The sequence below is a fragment of the Mirounga angustirostris genome, unplaced genomic scaffold (genome assembly GCF_029215605.1).
Source record: "Mirounga angustirostris isolate CCGP_5_RB_7025 unplaced genomic scaffold, mMirAng1.0.hap1 SCAF_1, whole genome shotgun sequence".
In the NCBI taxonomy this organism is placed as follows: Eukaryota; Metazoa; Chordata; class Mammalia; order Carnivora; family Phocidae; genus Mirounga; species Mirounga angustirostris.
In genome coordinates this window covers 40,003,784-40,019,769 of record NW_026991709.1, presented here as the reverse complement: position 1 = coordinate 40,019,769, position 15,986 = coordinate 40,003,784, and the positions used below count along the sequence as shown (strand labels likewise).

General features: G+C 35.5%; 1 protein-coding gene and 1 long non-coding RNA gene across 8 annotated transcripts in view; one reads left to right on the top strand and one right to left on the bottom strand.

Moving 5' to 3' along the window:
• Positions 1–15,986, top strand: part of LOC129045361 (uncharacterized) — an 84,223-nt gene that overhangs the window by 319 nt on the left and 67,918 nt on the right. For all 6 annotated transcript variants that reach the window (XR_010407999.1, XR_010407997.1, XR_010407996.1 and 3 more), the window contains exon 2: positions 7,726–7,807. This is a non-coding gene — a long non-coding RNA (uncharacterized LOC129045361). The remainder of the gene's footprint in view (positions 1–7,725; positions 7,808–15,986) is intronic.
• The window catches only part of ZNF654 (zinc finger protein 654), an 84,497-nt gene continuing 73,267 nt past the window's right edge, over positions 4,757–15,986 (bottom strand). Inside the window, exons 7-9 of one of the 2 annotated variants that reach the window (XM_045902691.3) lie at positions 13,520–13,661; positions 7,756–10,102; positions 4,757–7,159 (exon numbers count right to left, since the gene is read on the bottom strand). In XM_045902691.3, the coding sequence (XP_045758647.1) occupies positions 7,152–7,159; positions 7,756–10,102; positions 13,520–13,661 (2,497 nt within the window). In that variant the 3' untranslated portion in view covers positions 4,757–7,151. Of the gene's footprint in view, positions 10,103–13,519; positions 13,662–15,986 lie in introns of both variants that reach the window. The other variant, XM_045902690.3, reaches the window with a different exon arrangement.

The following is a 15,986-nucleotide window of genomic DNA, read 5'->3' as shown; positions in this document are numbered from 1 at the left end:
CTGAGTTGGGTGCACCTGTAGTTTGATGTTCTTAAATTACGTAGTACGGTGTTAAAATAATTTGGTTCTGTTTAGCAATAGACTATGAAAGGTTAAAAAAAAAAAAAGTCACCTATCACATGCCATGCCTTCTTGCTTTCATCTGTACCGGATCGGCTGTTGCTTGATTCCGGTCCTCGCCGGCTTGGTTTTAGACGATGCTGTATCGCGAGCAATTTAGGGCTGGGGACTCTGGAAGCCAGATTACCAGGGTTTTACTCCGCCACCATTCACTAACTGTGACCGTGGACATGCTTCTTAGCCTTTTTGTCCCTCAGTTTCCTATCTCGAAATGGACCTAGTAGAGTTAGCTACATCATAGGGTTGCAGAGGCGGGGGTGCGAGGCGGGGTGAAGGACAGTGCCTGGCACCTAGAAGGAACTCCGTGCATGTTAGCTGCTGCTGTTAGTGTGGCAGCAACTCGTATTCACCAATGGAAAAGTCATGCTGGGCTCGACCGAGAGCGATGAAGAATCAGGCTTAAACATCGTTACTTGCCTCTGGCCTCTTCCACATTTTAGGCATATTTTTGATTTGTTAACATTTAATTAGGGTATTGCCATTTTGTAGCCGAAATGTACATTTCTGCAGATTCAGGTGAGCAAATTTAACGTTTTAAAAAATATAACAGCTAAATGTCAGTTTTAAAATAAATTGTAAATGTAGCGTAGGCATTCAAAGCATGGTTACACTAATTTGCCAGTGGATATTATTTGGGGTATCATTTACTCAACAGATAAAAATCCTTCATTTTTCGGGGCGTCTAGGTGGCTCAGGTCATGATCCCAGGGTCCTGGGATCGAGCCCCGCATGGGGCTCCAGCCCCGCATCGCATCGGGCTCCCTGCTCAGAGGGAAGCCTGCTTCTCCCTCTCCCACTCCCCCTGCTTGTATTCCTTCTCTCGCTGTTTCTCTCTGTGTCCAATAAATAAATAAAATCTTTTTTTAAAAAATCCTTCATTTTTCATTAAGTATTAATGAGTATGTACTATGCTAGGTATTGAAGATTCAGAGAAATGACACAGACCCTCCTTTCAAGGATCTTTTGAGAGTGCTGCAAGGGCTGGCAAGTGCTCATCATGCTGGTGTGAGACCATATACAAGGCATACCCAACCTTTTCTTTCATTCATTTCTTCATTTAAAAAGGGGGGAAAAAGTATTTATTGAGCACCTATTTGCCAGACATTGTTCTTTGTGTTGGAACAAATACAGTTTCTTTGGAGCTTTCAGTCTAGTGGGAAGAAATAGACAGTAAACATATAAGAAACTATATACTATGCCAGGAAATGCTATGGAGAAAAATAAATCAAAAGGAGGGGGATGGAGCAGATGTTGCGTTTTTATACAGACTGTCAAGAGAGACTTCTCTAAGTAATATTGAAAGGAAGACCTGAGGAAAGTGAGTGAAGCACAGAAGAGTGTTGTAGGAAGAAACAATAGTAGAGGTTCCAAGGAAGAAGCAGAGTGCTTGGCAATGTAGGAAGGAGGCCAGAGCAGCGTGTTCAAGCAGGAGGCAGTGAGGTTAGAGTTGCAGTCAAGATTGATCTAGAGCAGGGTTTCTCAGTCGAGGCACTATTAACATTTTGGGCAGGATAATTCCTTGTTTGGGGGCTGTTCTATGCATTGTAGGATGTTTAACAGCATCCCTTGCCTCTACCCACTAGATGCCAGTAGCACCTCCTCCCCCAAGTTGTGGCTACCAAAAATATCTCCCAATTTACCAAGTGTCCCCGGGAGGCAGAATCATCCCCAGTTGAGAACCACTGATACAGAACCACCTGTCCAAAAGTACTTTGAGATAATGAAAGTGTTCTGTATCTGTGTTGTTCAGTATAGTAACCATGAGCCACATGTATCTGTTGAGCAGTTGTAATGTGGCTAGTACAATCAAGGAACCGACTTTTAAGTTTTATTTGAATTTTAGTTAAATTTTAATAGCCATATGTGGCTAGTGGCTACTGTATTGGATATTGCAGATCTAGAGCCTTGCAGGCCATTGTGAAGACTTTGGCTCTTTTATTCTGTTATTCTCTCAGTCTCTTACTCCAGACTAGTCACAGGGGTCCCCTTGCTATTTGTTCCTTAAACTTGCCTCTTGCTTTTATTTAGTTGAGAGAGGAGCAAGCAAGAGAGAGAGCACGAGTGGGGGTGGGGGGGAGGGGAGAGGGAGAGAGGCAGATTCCCCTCTGAGCAGGGAGCCCAAGAACAGGGGCTCCATCCCAGGACTCTAGGATCATGACCTGTGCCAAAGGCAGACACTTAACTGACTGAGCCACCCAGGCACCCCCCCAAAATTTAGAATTTCTAAGAGGTTCTTAGAGGGCACCTGGGTGGCTCAGTCGTTAAGTGTCTGCCTTCAGCTCAGGTCATGATCCCAGGGTCCTGGGATCAAGCCCCGCATCAGGCTCCATGCTCCGCGGGAGGCCTGCTTCTCCCTCTCCCACTCCCCCTGCTTGTGTTCCCTCTCTTGCTGTTTCTCTGTCAAATAAATAAAAATCTTTAAAAAAAAAAAAAAGTAGTTCTTAGGTGATGCTAATTTTGCTGCTCCAGGGACCACACTGTAAGAATCACTGCTAATAGAAGAAAGTGAAATATCAGCCACCTACTCCTACCAGACTTCATCCTTTGTCTCTGAAATCATTGATCCTCAGGCAGGTCTGTCTCTGTTTGGATATATTATAGCCACTCATGCTCTGTATTTGCAGGGAAAACTGCATGGTAGAATGAAAACTGTTTGGCATTATGGTTTTAGGAGGACACATCGTATTTTTCAATCCCACCTCTCCTGCGTGACTTCAGTCAAGTTATTTAATGTTTTTGAGCCTTGGTTTCTAAAACGCAGTGTTCCTATCTTTGAGTTTTAACAATTAGGGGTAACGTATATAAATTAGCTAGTATATAGTAATTTAGTAAAACAGGAGACATTTCTTCTCCAGTGTGTAGCACTCATAAATAAGGCATGAACCTCTCCCCTACTTTTAGTTTTAATTCCACATAATACTGGATTGCTGCTCCATTTGACATCTTCATATACAGCCAAAACTCCTGACCCTTTTATAAGTTGATTCTTGAAGCTGGTATGAAATTTTTATTAAGCTCTGAAAAGCAACCTCTTTTGTTTATCTTGGAAGCATACTTAGTAATATTGCTTTCCAGAATTCCTCAAGTCTCAGGAAAAAAAAAGTCTAGGTAACTCCAATACCTTTATCTAAATACCTCAGTACATTTAATAGTCTAAAATCATATGACCAAAAGCATAGACTGAGAATTCCAGATCTCAGCTCTAGAATGCTTGAATAACTTTCCCAGTGTTTTTCAAAGCATGTTTGCAGTATGTGCAAATCACTGGACATAGCACCGTCCTTTTATTTGCATTGCTATCATCGCATCCAACAGGGTCTTTTTCTACTTCAGCCCTCATTTTTTTCTAGTTGCAAGTTATAGCAAAGGATATAGGGTGTTTTCCTTTGTTAGTCAACCAAAAAAGTAGGAGCCCTCATGCCCAAGGACTCACTTTTAGCTACAGATTAATTGGTTTACATGTTTTCCCCCTGAAATGCTTTTTAGGAAGTCATTTTCATCAATATTTACACCTTATTTCAAAGTGACTTCCCAGTGGTTTTTTTTTTTTTTTTTGAGTTCCACCAGATGCTGTTCATCTTTTGAAGCTTTACCAACACACTTTCACTTAGAGAGTTGTGATATTTGTCTACCTACTAAGTTTGCAGAGGGTACCCAAAATAACTTCAATAACCAGCATTCTGTCAACTTGTAATTCCTGCATGTAGACGTTAGTTAAAATAATGTCTAAAATGTTTTATGTAAACTTCTAGGTTTTTCTATTTTAAAATGTTTTTAAAAATTAATCATTTGAATATGGTAATATTAACTGAAACAATTCATTCTCTTATGAGACATAACGGAAACTTTCTTATTTACTACATACCTTAAGCCTAATTCCTTTTGAAGCAGTGTGCTACATAAAACTGAACACTTCATTACCAACAAGGACAATGTTTTATTGAACAAGTCTATGTACAGTACAAAAAATTTCTTGAAATGAGACGCTATTGTTGAATTATTGCAGTTCAATGGCTCAGTTTTAATTTGTACTCTTATAAAATGCAAAGTAAAATAATTTAATGTTCAACAAGGAAGCACAAATTTCCTTTCTTGCTGAATCTGTAATATCTTTCACATATTAACAATTCCAAAATGCATATGCAGCATTTAGGCATTCTGAAAAGGTGTTTTACAGTACCAAATAAATTAAAAGATAAACACTATCATCCCTTTTAGGTTTTTCATCCATACAACAGTTTAAACCAAACATGAAAGGAGTATGGCTGAACCTTCAAGTGTGATTTGAAAAGAATCACAAGTTCAGTGTTATAAGTTATCTACTCATTATATAATCGGTGGTTTAAAAAAACGAATATGGCTAAAGCCCAAAGTACCAGTGTCCTTGTCCACGGAGATCCCTCTTTTCTGTAATATCTGAGCAGCAAAAATTCAGATTTGCTATTTTCTTGACCTTACTGAAATAGCAGAAAGTTTATAGTTAATGTTTTGAAGGAAATTTTTATTAAAAAGTAAGAACTGAAACTTGGTCCATGTAAGATAAGCATATCCTCAAAACAGAAGGAATAGAAAGTAAAAGAGAAGAATCTGAAGAATAAGAAAGCTTCCTTTTCTTCTGAATCCTAAATTAGAACTGTTGGAAGTTTATGCACCCCACTGAAGCAAAATGATAGAAGGTTATGCTTTATAAGACATAAATAATGAAATGTATACATACTTTCAATAGCAATTATTTGAGAAGTATATAAAGAGGTTTAGAACAGCATGGCCAAGTAGATTTTTATAAAACATTCCTTGATTTAATTATGTATAAACCGATTTGATCTAAGTGTTTCAGAAAGTTTTCCCTTAGCAACACAAAAGTAGAAATAAAACCTCAAAGACAAAATTAACAAGTGGAATATGCTTAAAACATCTTGGTACGAACCGCAGAATGAATGAAAATAATTTGCAGAGATGGATTTGTCAATAGATACAACTTATAAAAAAATAAAAAGTTAAAAAATGTGATAAAATGTTAAGTTGTAATTTTAAACTTCTGGAAAATGTACAAAGCAGAAATTATATTTCAAAAAAACTTCATTGTCCAAATGAACTAGTTTCCAAACAGACTCTTTATTACATGATGTATTTTATACTGAACTGAAATAGAACTCAGGTATTATATTTTCAGTATCAGGAAGTACAGAAGGTGTTTTTTTCTGTTTGTTTTTTTTTAGTTGACCCTAAGGGATTTAAAAATCTGATTGTTTACTTGTTATTTAAATGTAAATTCCACAGCCTAATGTAGGCTACACAAACAAAACAAAAACCTTAATTTGATTGAAACGGGCTTGTGACTATCAATTGCATAGTAGTGAATGAATAAATAAACTAATAAAATTGGGCTTTTTTTTTTTTTTTTGAGATCTTTCATGACCTAGAAATCCCGATTTAGTAAAGTCTGGATGCTACCTTGGAAGGAATGTCCCCTTCCTTAGTGACTTTTCAAGAAGCTTAATATCCAAAAATTTCTAATAGTAGAATCCAGTAAGATTATCTGCTTTGAACAAAAATGTATCAGTTGGAATAACTGGAATATTTGGTTGACCATGGTACATTAGTAGCTCCACCTTTTAAGAATTTGCCTTTGCATTTTTGTTCATTTTATCCCTGCTATAGATTAACACACTAACAGGTAAAAGAAGGTCTTTAAGCTTCCTCTTTTGGAGAATGTACAAGTGGAACATATCTGAGGGGTTATTTTAAAATGCATTTTGTGTTTTAACAATCCATTGCCTAATAAGTTAAAATCTTCCTTAGGAAAATTACTGGTTAACAAGGAAAATAAAAGCATCAATATATCTTGTGTTCCTGCTGTGCAAATTTTTGTGTAAATATTTCCTTTTATATATAAAAATTACTATTCAGACCAAATTCATAACTAATAAATAAGAAAGCATGAGTAGTAGTATGGCTTATTTTAGAATTAACTCTCCTAACTGAATAAAACCAATGAATTCTTGACCTGATTTTAGCTGACATTTTTTTTTTTTTACAGCCAGTTATTTTTATAGGACTGTACTTAGATAACTCACATTAATGTCTAAAAGGACCTTACCATGAATCATCAAGCAATGTCCTAACACTACTCTATATACAAATAGAAATATCCCAGTGTGCTTATACCATTATTCACATTGAGTTATTTGCAATTCAGTGTTTTCCTTCCATTAGATAGCCTTTATGGTCTTAGATTCCTCCCATCTCTCTCCAAAGTTACTGATGGAACTTCTTCTATTCAATGGACACTGCTGCCTTTAAATACAATTCACTCATATTACAAAAATGGAAAGTGTAAAGTTCTATTAAGAGCTTATTAGCAAAGTATTGTTTTGTTTTGTTTTTTAATTTCCAATGCTGGCATAACATTCATTGAACTCTGTCCTGTCTAATCCATCATCTTGGAAACAAGTTACAATCTTTTATGGATAGCATGGTGATAAATCAAGTTTTATTTTCACGTATCAGTTTCTAAATTATAATAAACCAAATAGCAATAGTTCTTTAAACCATGTTTGAAGAGAAGGGAGGACATAATCTGATTATGCATGACAAGAAAACAAATCTCATTTGTAGAATACTTCAAGTTGTTTATTGTAAACAATAAACCCCTCCCCTTTTTTTAATAATGGATTAACTTTTCCCTTTCTGTAAGGCCATAGCTGGTTTTTCTTTCTGACTGGTTGCCTGAACATGTTTCTCACATAAGTGAAACTGAACATGCTGCATTAAGTCATCAACTTTTTAAAGAAATGTGGTTTTCTGGATAACTGGTACTTTGGGAGTTTTGTAATAACCCTTTTGGAGTCTAAACCAGCACATCTCCTCTCTGAGTTCATTCTAGAAAATGTGCTTTGTCTTTATCTTTAGTAATCCAAGACCGCTTGAAAATTAAGGCCATCAGGAAAATAGCAAACTGATGATGTAATTTCTTGCAGTGCTTTTTTCGCACTACTGCTTGATCGACAGATCTTTCTGAAACATTTTTATCAGGCACCTGTAAAACAGAACATGTCTGTTAATTCAAATTTTATAGTTCAACTGAAATTCTAAGTCAGATTCCTGTTTATACTCTTACTCATTCAAAAAATATTGATATTAGTAGAAAGGCAAGATCTTCTTTTGCTCAATTTTGTCTTTCAATTATTTTCTGGTTCTTTTTCACTTCTGTTTCTGTAAAAGCAGCTCAACTTCACTTGATTTATATTCTGGCATGCAAATGAAAAACATGTCCATCACAATTACTTTGTTTCTGAAACTTTTATTACATAAAACTTGTAATGAAGAAATGCCTCAGACACAGTGAATGAGTATGATCAAAGAGTATGAAAAACTGTGTCCAAGTTCTGACTTCCACAAGTTCATAGGCTATACCTATACAAATTACTTAACTTTGTGAAATTTCAGCTGCTTGACCTATAAAACAGGAGTAGTAACATCACCTTAAATAGTGTCTATATGGATTAAAAGAAATAATGTATGGGTGGTGCTTTATTATCTGTGCTATACAAATGTTAACTTTCTTAACCTCATAAAGATCTGTGGCATTTTCTATTTCTACAGACAGACCTATTGAGAAGATAGAAGACTTACTTTCATCATCTGAATCAAATCCAAAGAGTGTCTGACATTTCTTTTGTGCAAGGTGAGCCTCAAGTGCTTCTGCATTACAGTAGGTGGTCAGGCATTTGCCACATCTTAATCTTTTCACGGATTTTTTACAAACGTTATCTTGATCAGAACAGGCATCTACTCTATCAGTCAGAAATTTTCTACGTTTTGGCATACTAAGGTACCGTTCATCAAGGTAACTGGGAGGCAGTGGTCTGACATATGGCTTTGTTAAAATTAAGCCATATGAAGTATGTTCACTCGTCAGATTTGGTTTGGAAGGTGCCTGAGATACTGGCAGGGTATTATGTTCTTGTGGTACAACACTAGGTAAAATGGAACCGTTTTCTGTCCTGATTCTATTTGCATCAGTTTTCAAAGCAGGATCTGACGAAACTAAAGGTGTCTGCTCTATTCCACTGTGTCCATTGACTAAATCACTAATACTACAATTATTTTCAGAATTTGGCTCTATGTCAGGCATCTTTTGGTCTGTCAAGCTTATATCAGAAACAGTGTCATCAGAATGTTCATTTCCATTCTGAACTAAACCATCTGTTTTCTTTTCCATACTTTCTGTACATGTCTTTGGTTCTGTGGAATCTTTCCTTGATTTGCTAGTAGAAACTGGCAGACTAATAGTTTGTTTCTCATTACTAGATGAGTCTTTCTCCTGATGATTAGGATTTGAGTCTGTAAGAACATCCCAAAGAATTGTTTCACTTGGTTGGGCAGATGATTCTGGTGTTTTACTTAAATAGTGCTGAGCCTCATGTTCATATAGCAGAGGAAGATCTTCAAAAAGCTCATGGCATTCTGGAAAACTACACTGAGCTTGAAATATCCTGTGACTTTTTGTGTGCTGAGCAAGCTGGAATGGCAACTTAAACGACTCATTGCAATTAAAATGCAAACAAAAGTACACATTTGGATAGCTGTGTCTATTAAGGTGATCTATAAAATGTTGAGAATCTTCAAATTGCCTCTGACAGAATTTGCATTTTCCTTTGCTCCACTTCATTACTGTTTGCCGCACGTTTAAGTCAGTTGGATGTACAGTCCTTGCGTGTTTATTTAGAAATCCAATTCTTTTAAATATCCTGACACAACCAAGAGCAGGGCACTTAAAGTTTCCTTCTTGATCTGTAGCATATATGTCTTTTGGATGGCACACAGTTCCATTGATTTTATGAAGTACTGAAGTTTCTTGATTCAGGTCATAATCGTCGTCTTCGTAATCACCTTCTTCATCCTCTTCCTCCTCGTAGTCATCCTCACATACAGGCAAAGGCTCTGAGACATTATTTAAAGAAGTATCAGGACTTCCATTTTCAATCATGTTTTCAATAACATCTTCCGATACACTTACGGGAATTTCAATGAATTCAGCCACATGTGCAGGGATGACTTCTTTGTTTCCATCACTGGAAGCAGTAATTGTCTCTATTTCCAAATCTTTATTACCAGAATTCCCATTTTCAAATGAAATGAAAGTATCAGAACAATTTATTTCTTCCAAAGCAGGGATTTCCTGATCCTCTTGTTGAGCTGCAGCAATTTGCTGTCTTTGTATTTTCTTAACATGATTCTTTAAATGCTTCTGCATAAGTCCTCTGTTTCTAAATTTCCTACCACATATTACACATGAAAAACTACCCTTTTTCTGATGAGCCTGGGCGTGCCTTACAATGTGACCACCTAGAAATTCCTTGTTACATAACATACACCGATGCCTTGGGACATTGTGATCTACTCTGGAAACATTAAGAGCCATAAGATTTTTCTTTGTATTAATGTGACCCTTAGGCTGCACTCTAGATATATCATCAGGATCAAGCTCTCCAGTGCTCTGATCTGTAAGAGAGTCCAGCCCTTCATCTAAACCTTGCTGTTCCACTGCCTTTTTTAGATTACCTGTAGAATTTTCCAGTGTACTTTCATTTAGAAATCTGACTGCTGATTTATCACTCAATAATGCTACACAGTTTTTCTTAATCATTACAAAGTTCCAGAATTCGGGATCAAAAAACAATCCCTTTTTCAAAATTGGAAGTAATTCAAAACGAACACGATTTTGAACACTACTTGTGCCTTCGTTATATTCCTCATCTGGACGTTTGTAAAGCTCTTCAACAGTATGATAAGCTTCCAAGGAGCGCTCAAGAAAAAATATTGAGAGTGCACAAATCCTGAGGATCTCCAAATCATTTGGCAAAAAATGTGCAATTGTTTTATAAATTAAACATTTAGTTTTGGGATCATCATGAAGATCGAGTTGTAGAGCACAACCACATATTTCAACACAAATTTGTAGGCCGTCTTCTTCAACCTGGAAAAGGAAAAATATTATTACTAAATACCTTTTAAAAAAAATACTATTATACTTTTATCGTTTTAAAATACAACTCTGGGACGTCTGGGTGGCTCAGTCAGTTAAGCGTCTGCCTTTGGCTCAGGTCATGTTCTCAGGGTCTTGGGATTGAGTCCCACATCAGGCTCCTTGCTCAGAGGGGAGCCTGCTTCTCCCTCTGTCTGCCGCTCCCCCTGCTTGTGCTCTCTCTCTTTCTCTCTGACAAATACATACATAAAATCTTTAAAACATAAATAAAATAAAATAAACTCTGAAATGAAAGCTGAATAAACACAGTATTCCAAATGTGCAGTTTTCTTCAACAGGTAGCCTTAACTCTTTTTTAATAATAAGTAAATCTTTCTTTTTTAACTTGAGAATAATCTGGAAGAGATAGCATTTTAGCTTCCAATTTATTTAATTTTCAAACTTGACAATTCCTAGTAACCATAATACAAAATGCCTCATAACCTTATGGTGATTAAGGTTTCTTACAAATCCAGCCCCATTTATTTTAGGTACCAATCTCACATTCTGAGGCAGAAGGTTAGAGTAAATGTATTTAAAGCATTTATCAATTTTAACATTTATCAATGTTAAAAAAGAACTATATATTTTTTAAAAAACTGCTTACAGAAACTCATAAATCTGCACTAAAAATATTACTTATTTAAGTAATATTATTTATCCAAGTAAGAGGAAAAGTGTGGCCCACATGAAGAAGGTGATTACAATCTTTCCAAATCTAATAAAAATCAGAATAATGAAACTACTTGAAAATTATTCAAGCTTTGAAACTTGTACTGATGACTCAAAGATAACTGCAGTTGGGAATTTATTGTCCACCCACCTTAACTCAAATGATAAATAGATTTGGAATGATATAAATGCTTGTTTGAATAGAAAAAGACACAATAATAATATGTCTTTAAAAGTGTGCGTGCGTGCGTGTGTGTGTGTGTGTGTGTGTGTGTGTACTGCCTGCATCTCGTATACTGTAGATGACAGGAAGGATCACTACCTTGCCAGCCTCATGGCTTCATCGTCCCTTACATGCTGTCTAACCCTACTTAATTACTTACAGTTCTACAAGCAGACCTTAATTTTGCACATCATAATCCCACTTTATCTAGCTAGTAAACTCCTATCTATTTCCTATTCATTCTTTGAGAATCAGTTTTACTCTGAAAGTTTTTCTCCCCATTCATTCTGGCCCTAGCCCTGGGGCAGAGATAAACACTCCCTATTCTTTCCACTGAGAATAGTTTATACTTATTTATAAAAAGCACACACATAATTGTTTTGTAACTGTGTATGCCCCTACCCCCTGACTTTGAATTCTTAAATCACAGGGACAGTATCTCATTTTTTGTATCCTCCTATCATAAGCAGAGAAGTTGGCATATAGTGGCCTTTGCAAATGTGAATGGGATCAGATCTATTCTACTGACTTTAACTTCCTCCTGTAAATCCATCATTTCAGCTTGGAATCCTTTTCTGAATTCCTATTTCTTATTTCTGATTATCTGTTACAATTAGTATTTCCACCTAGATTTTCCAGATATAGTGAATTCAAAATCCACTGCTTCAAAACAGAATTCCTTCTCTTTCTCCTAAGTTCTATCTATATCCTCTGTGTTAACTCATGAAATTATCATGTACCCAGTTGTCCAAGTCTAAAAATTTTAAGATCATCACAAAAGCTACTTTCTTAACTGAAATCCTTCAATAATTCCAGTATATTTATAGTGAAGTTCTAATTTTCAGTGCAGCATGCAAGCCCCTTAAGGATTTCCAACAACCACCCCCCACTCTGTAACTTCCTGCAGTCTCTTCAGTTAGCTTCATCTCCCACATACCTCCCCATATTTCTCCTACCCTATTAATGCCAACGGACAGTTGTGAGAAAAACAAGTAATATATATTGTGAGGCAAAAATGCTCTGTAAACTACAAAACCCTCTAGGTTAGTATTATCCTCCTCTATCATTCAAACCTAGCTTAAAGCATCTTCCTCTGTGAAACTTTTTCAGATATGCCATCTGTAATGTCTCATTCTTCTGAACAGCATTGTTTGTGCAGCTTTTCACAGTACTGGGGCACATAAATGATCTACTCCATCAGTAAAGATGTTTTTAGTAGAGTATAAATAGTTAAGCACATTTTTTTTTTTCTTAGTTAAGTACATTTTTAATATTTATTTCATCTTTGAATTTTCCTCATATACTCTCAGGTTGACTAGATGTGAAAATAAGAAAGCTTTATGTTAACTGTGTGAACTTCACCTATACTGTAAACTTTTTATAACAAAAATCCTTCAACTTGTGGTGCAAATAAGAATCCTATGTAAAAAGTACATATGGATACTTTTTTTTTTCTTTTTAAGTTTTACAGGTGATTCTGATGCACTTAAAATGTTGAAAAGGATTCTACAGCATAGTTTGTTTTTTTTTCCCTTTTTGAGGGGGGTAGAGGTTAACTTTGACAATGCATTTGAATACATTTCACTATTTAATAATGAAGGTATGAATGCAGTTAGTAAAATAAATAAGAAATTTATAAAACTCTCTGAATACAATGCTGCTAACTTTATATTATAGGGATATAATCACTACATGGTCATATATCTGATGAGTGACATGATGTGATAAATGCATAAATATATAAGAAAAATTAAAATATATTATTTAATGGATGCCTCCTGTATATTTAAAAGTAACCCACATAAAGATTCAGCTAAATGGAGCTACCTAAAGTGTAGGGTAGCTTTATCTTTCTTATCTTTGTATTCAAAGTTCTGTTAATATTTGAGGGGAAAACGTTAAAGGATCTGCAGGATCCCATCTCATGTCTATGTAAGACACTTATGTAGAACTGTACCCACTTTTAAGTGACCCATGAAAAACTTACTTCAGAACTATTTTTAAAAACAGGTAATGGATTTCACTATTACTTTAAATAAATACTCTAAAAATTTGTCCAGTTTCAAAAATGCCTCAAAATTCATTGTTCCTTTTTACCTGAACACCAGACTTAAAACTATGAACTATATTTTTCTGTGAAAGTGAGCAGTATTACCTATGGATATACAAAATTCATTTGCAAATAAGATTCTACAAACAGGAGTTAGGATAGTGTTAAATGTGACAAGCTTATTAAATTTTAAGTAACACCAAACTGGCAGTTTTTCTGTCTTTTTTCAGTAATTTTCACTTACGTATACCCTTAGTACCATGTTGGGAATTTGAGGTTGGTGGGGAGGGAAAGATAATATATGGAGAATGTGGCCTTAAAATCCTCCTTCCCTTCAAATAAATTTTATCATAAAAGGTTCAAGTTTTGGTGAACTGTCATTTAAACTTCATTTAAAATTAAGGGATAAAGATATCCTATTTACCTCATCTTTAATGATTTTCATGAAAGGAAATATGACTCTCACATTAGTTGCTGTTCTTAAGAGCTGGTAGCATTGATCTACAAAAACTTGTTTTGAAGGATTAGACTTAAGCTGAAGTTTACTCCATATGAAAATCAACTCCCTGTAAATGAGAAAAAAAAGAGAAATATCAAAAATACAGTTTATTCAAATACAGGTATTAGCTGTCTTTTGCTGATTCTTTAAGTACCCTGGCTGGGGTGTATACAAAGTGGGCGTAAATGGATATTATGTTAACCTCCAAGCTACTTCTGCTACCTGTGTGGGACTGACAGAAGCTGGAGAGAAAAGAGAGATCAGAAACTAATCTTACAGTGGTAAGGAATGAATTCCAATCATATGCTGACAAACCTAGGCACCTCTAGTACATGATAACAAATTCTAATCCCTATGTACCAATATTAATGATATTACTTTAAAAAAAAATAAACTGTGGTCTTTAATACCTACTTGTAAATTTAGAAATCAGTTTTGTATACTTTCTGCAAAGAAACATTTATTATTTTTTCATTTTCAATCTATTAAGATACCCAAAGTACTATAGATTAAAAGTGTAAGATATAGTATGGATTCTAAAATTTTATATTTAAGATCATCTGCTCATTCATTAGGATGGAGTACTTTTAAACAGACAAGCTATAGACCATTTAAAGTATTTCACAGGTAGATTCTCTTCTAAAATATGGCTAACGTTATTAGACAAGGGAGGAGCAGGGGCTTTTGAGACAAAGGAAATCATAAGATATAAATGATATATTTAGATATCATATGCTAGTAAATTATAACTCTTTAAAATGTGTCAAGTGACATAAAGCACCATAATCTAAAAAGTATTAAAATAATTGATGCATTTTTTTTTAAGTGACTGACTGAGTATGTACTTTGAGCCCAACACATACAGCTATTAAGTCTAAGGACAGCTTGACTACTATCATGAAGGTGCACATAGTCTACTTAGAGAGACAATACAGAAAACACAAAAGAGAAAATGATAGCAAGCAACATAGAAGAAATAAAACCAAAATTCTAATTCCATCTCCTTCTAGCTGTGTGTGGGTGTTCATAAGTTTCAATCCACAACCCCACTTTTTTTGCATACATAAAAGCTCACCAGGTTTCACACCTTGCTCCCAAATCTCTAGCTCTGACTTCTTTCCAATTTCTATGCCTGGATATTTCAATTTAGATTGCTGTCTACCACCAGAATCCACTCAGAATAAATAATACTCTTGCAAAACTGACTATCTTTTCCTAGGTCAGTCAGTGACACTAAACATACCTCAAACCTGTTTGGTTCTAATCCGTTTATTTCCCACAGCCTATGTATTTCAATTATATTTTTGCCCACAACCATACCATGCTTTCTCAGTACTACTACGTTAAGTCTTCTAATCTTACATATGTACTTCTACAGGGGTTGCTAAGCTGATCTGTTTCCAGACTTTCAAATCATTTCATTCAGTGTATTTCATATGTCACATAGTATTAATAGCAACAAAAACATGGGTTTTGGGGTCAGAAGGATAGGATTTTAATCCTGTGCACTCTTCAAGGCTAATCAGTTAATGTGCTTTGTTTATTCTCATTTTGTTTATGCTAATTTACTGTACTGGGAAAGTACCTCATTTCTAAGATGAGCTTATTATCAAGTACCTTCTTCATGAATGCCTTCATGAATACCCCAAACTAAAGTGATAACTACTTTAGAACAGATCTTATCCCTCTTGTTGATTTCATGCCTTTCATGTATTTCCTTGTTGATATTTTCTAATTTTGTAGGTCCTGTCCCCCCAACTATTACTACATTGTAAATCTCAGTGGCACATTATATAGGCAAAGTAGTGGCAAGAAGAACATGAGACTGGGAATAAGAGATTTCTCAATAGGTGTGATATTACCCAGTTCACACTGAGCCACCTTTCTCTGGAAGTAGCCCTACTACACAAGGTTGGAACACCAATGGCCATGTTTCCTATATGAACCTTCTCACCATCCTTAAAATATTAAGTCAGGGGTATAAAACTGACCCCAGTTAGGCCAGAGTCCCTGGAATGTTCTCAACTCTAAACTATGAAGGCTGGAGACTGTTCACATCCTTCTGATCTGCAACAGGAGAGAATGAAGTCAACTGGCAGAAAAGACAAATCAGTGTCCCTGGTAGCAGTTGTATTTGGGTACCTACTATATCCCTGCCCCCCTTTTTTTTGTCATACCCCAGTATTTTTTCCATGCCCAATACCTTTTCCCTAAACTAATTAGACATAGGGTGCTACCACTTGCAAACTGACTAGTATAAATCCCAACTCCATTTTGTTACTACCTATGTGGCTTTTCTCTTTTATCCAGTTTTCTTATACATAAAAAGAATTAAGAGAGGTAAGTGAAAACACCTAGGTGAAATGTCCAGTATATACCAATGTTTAATAAA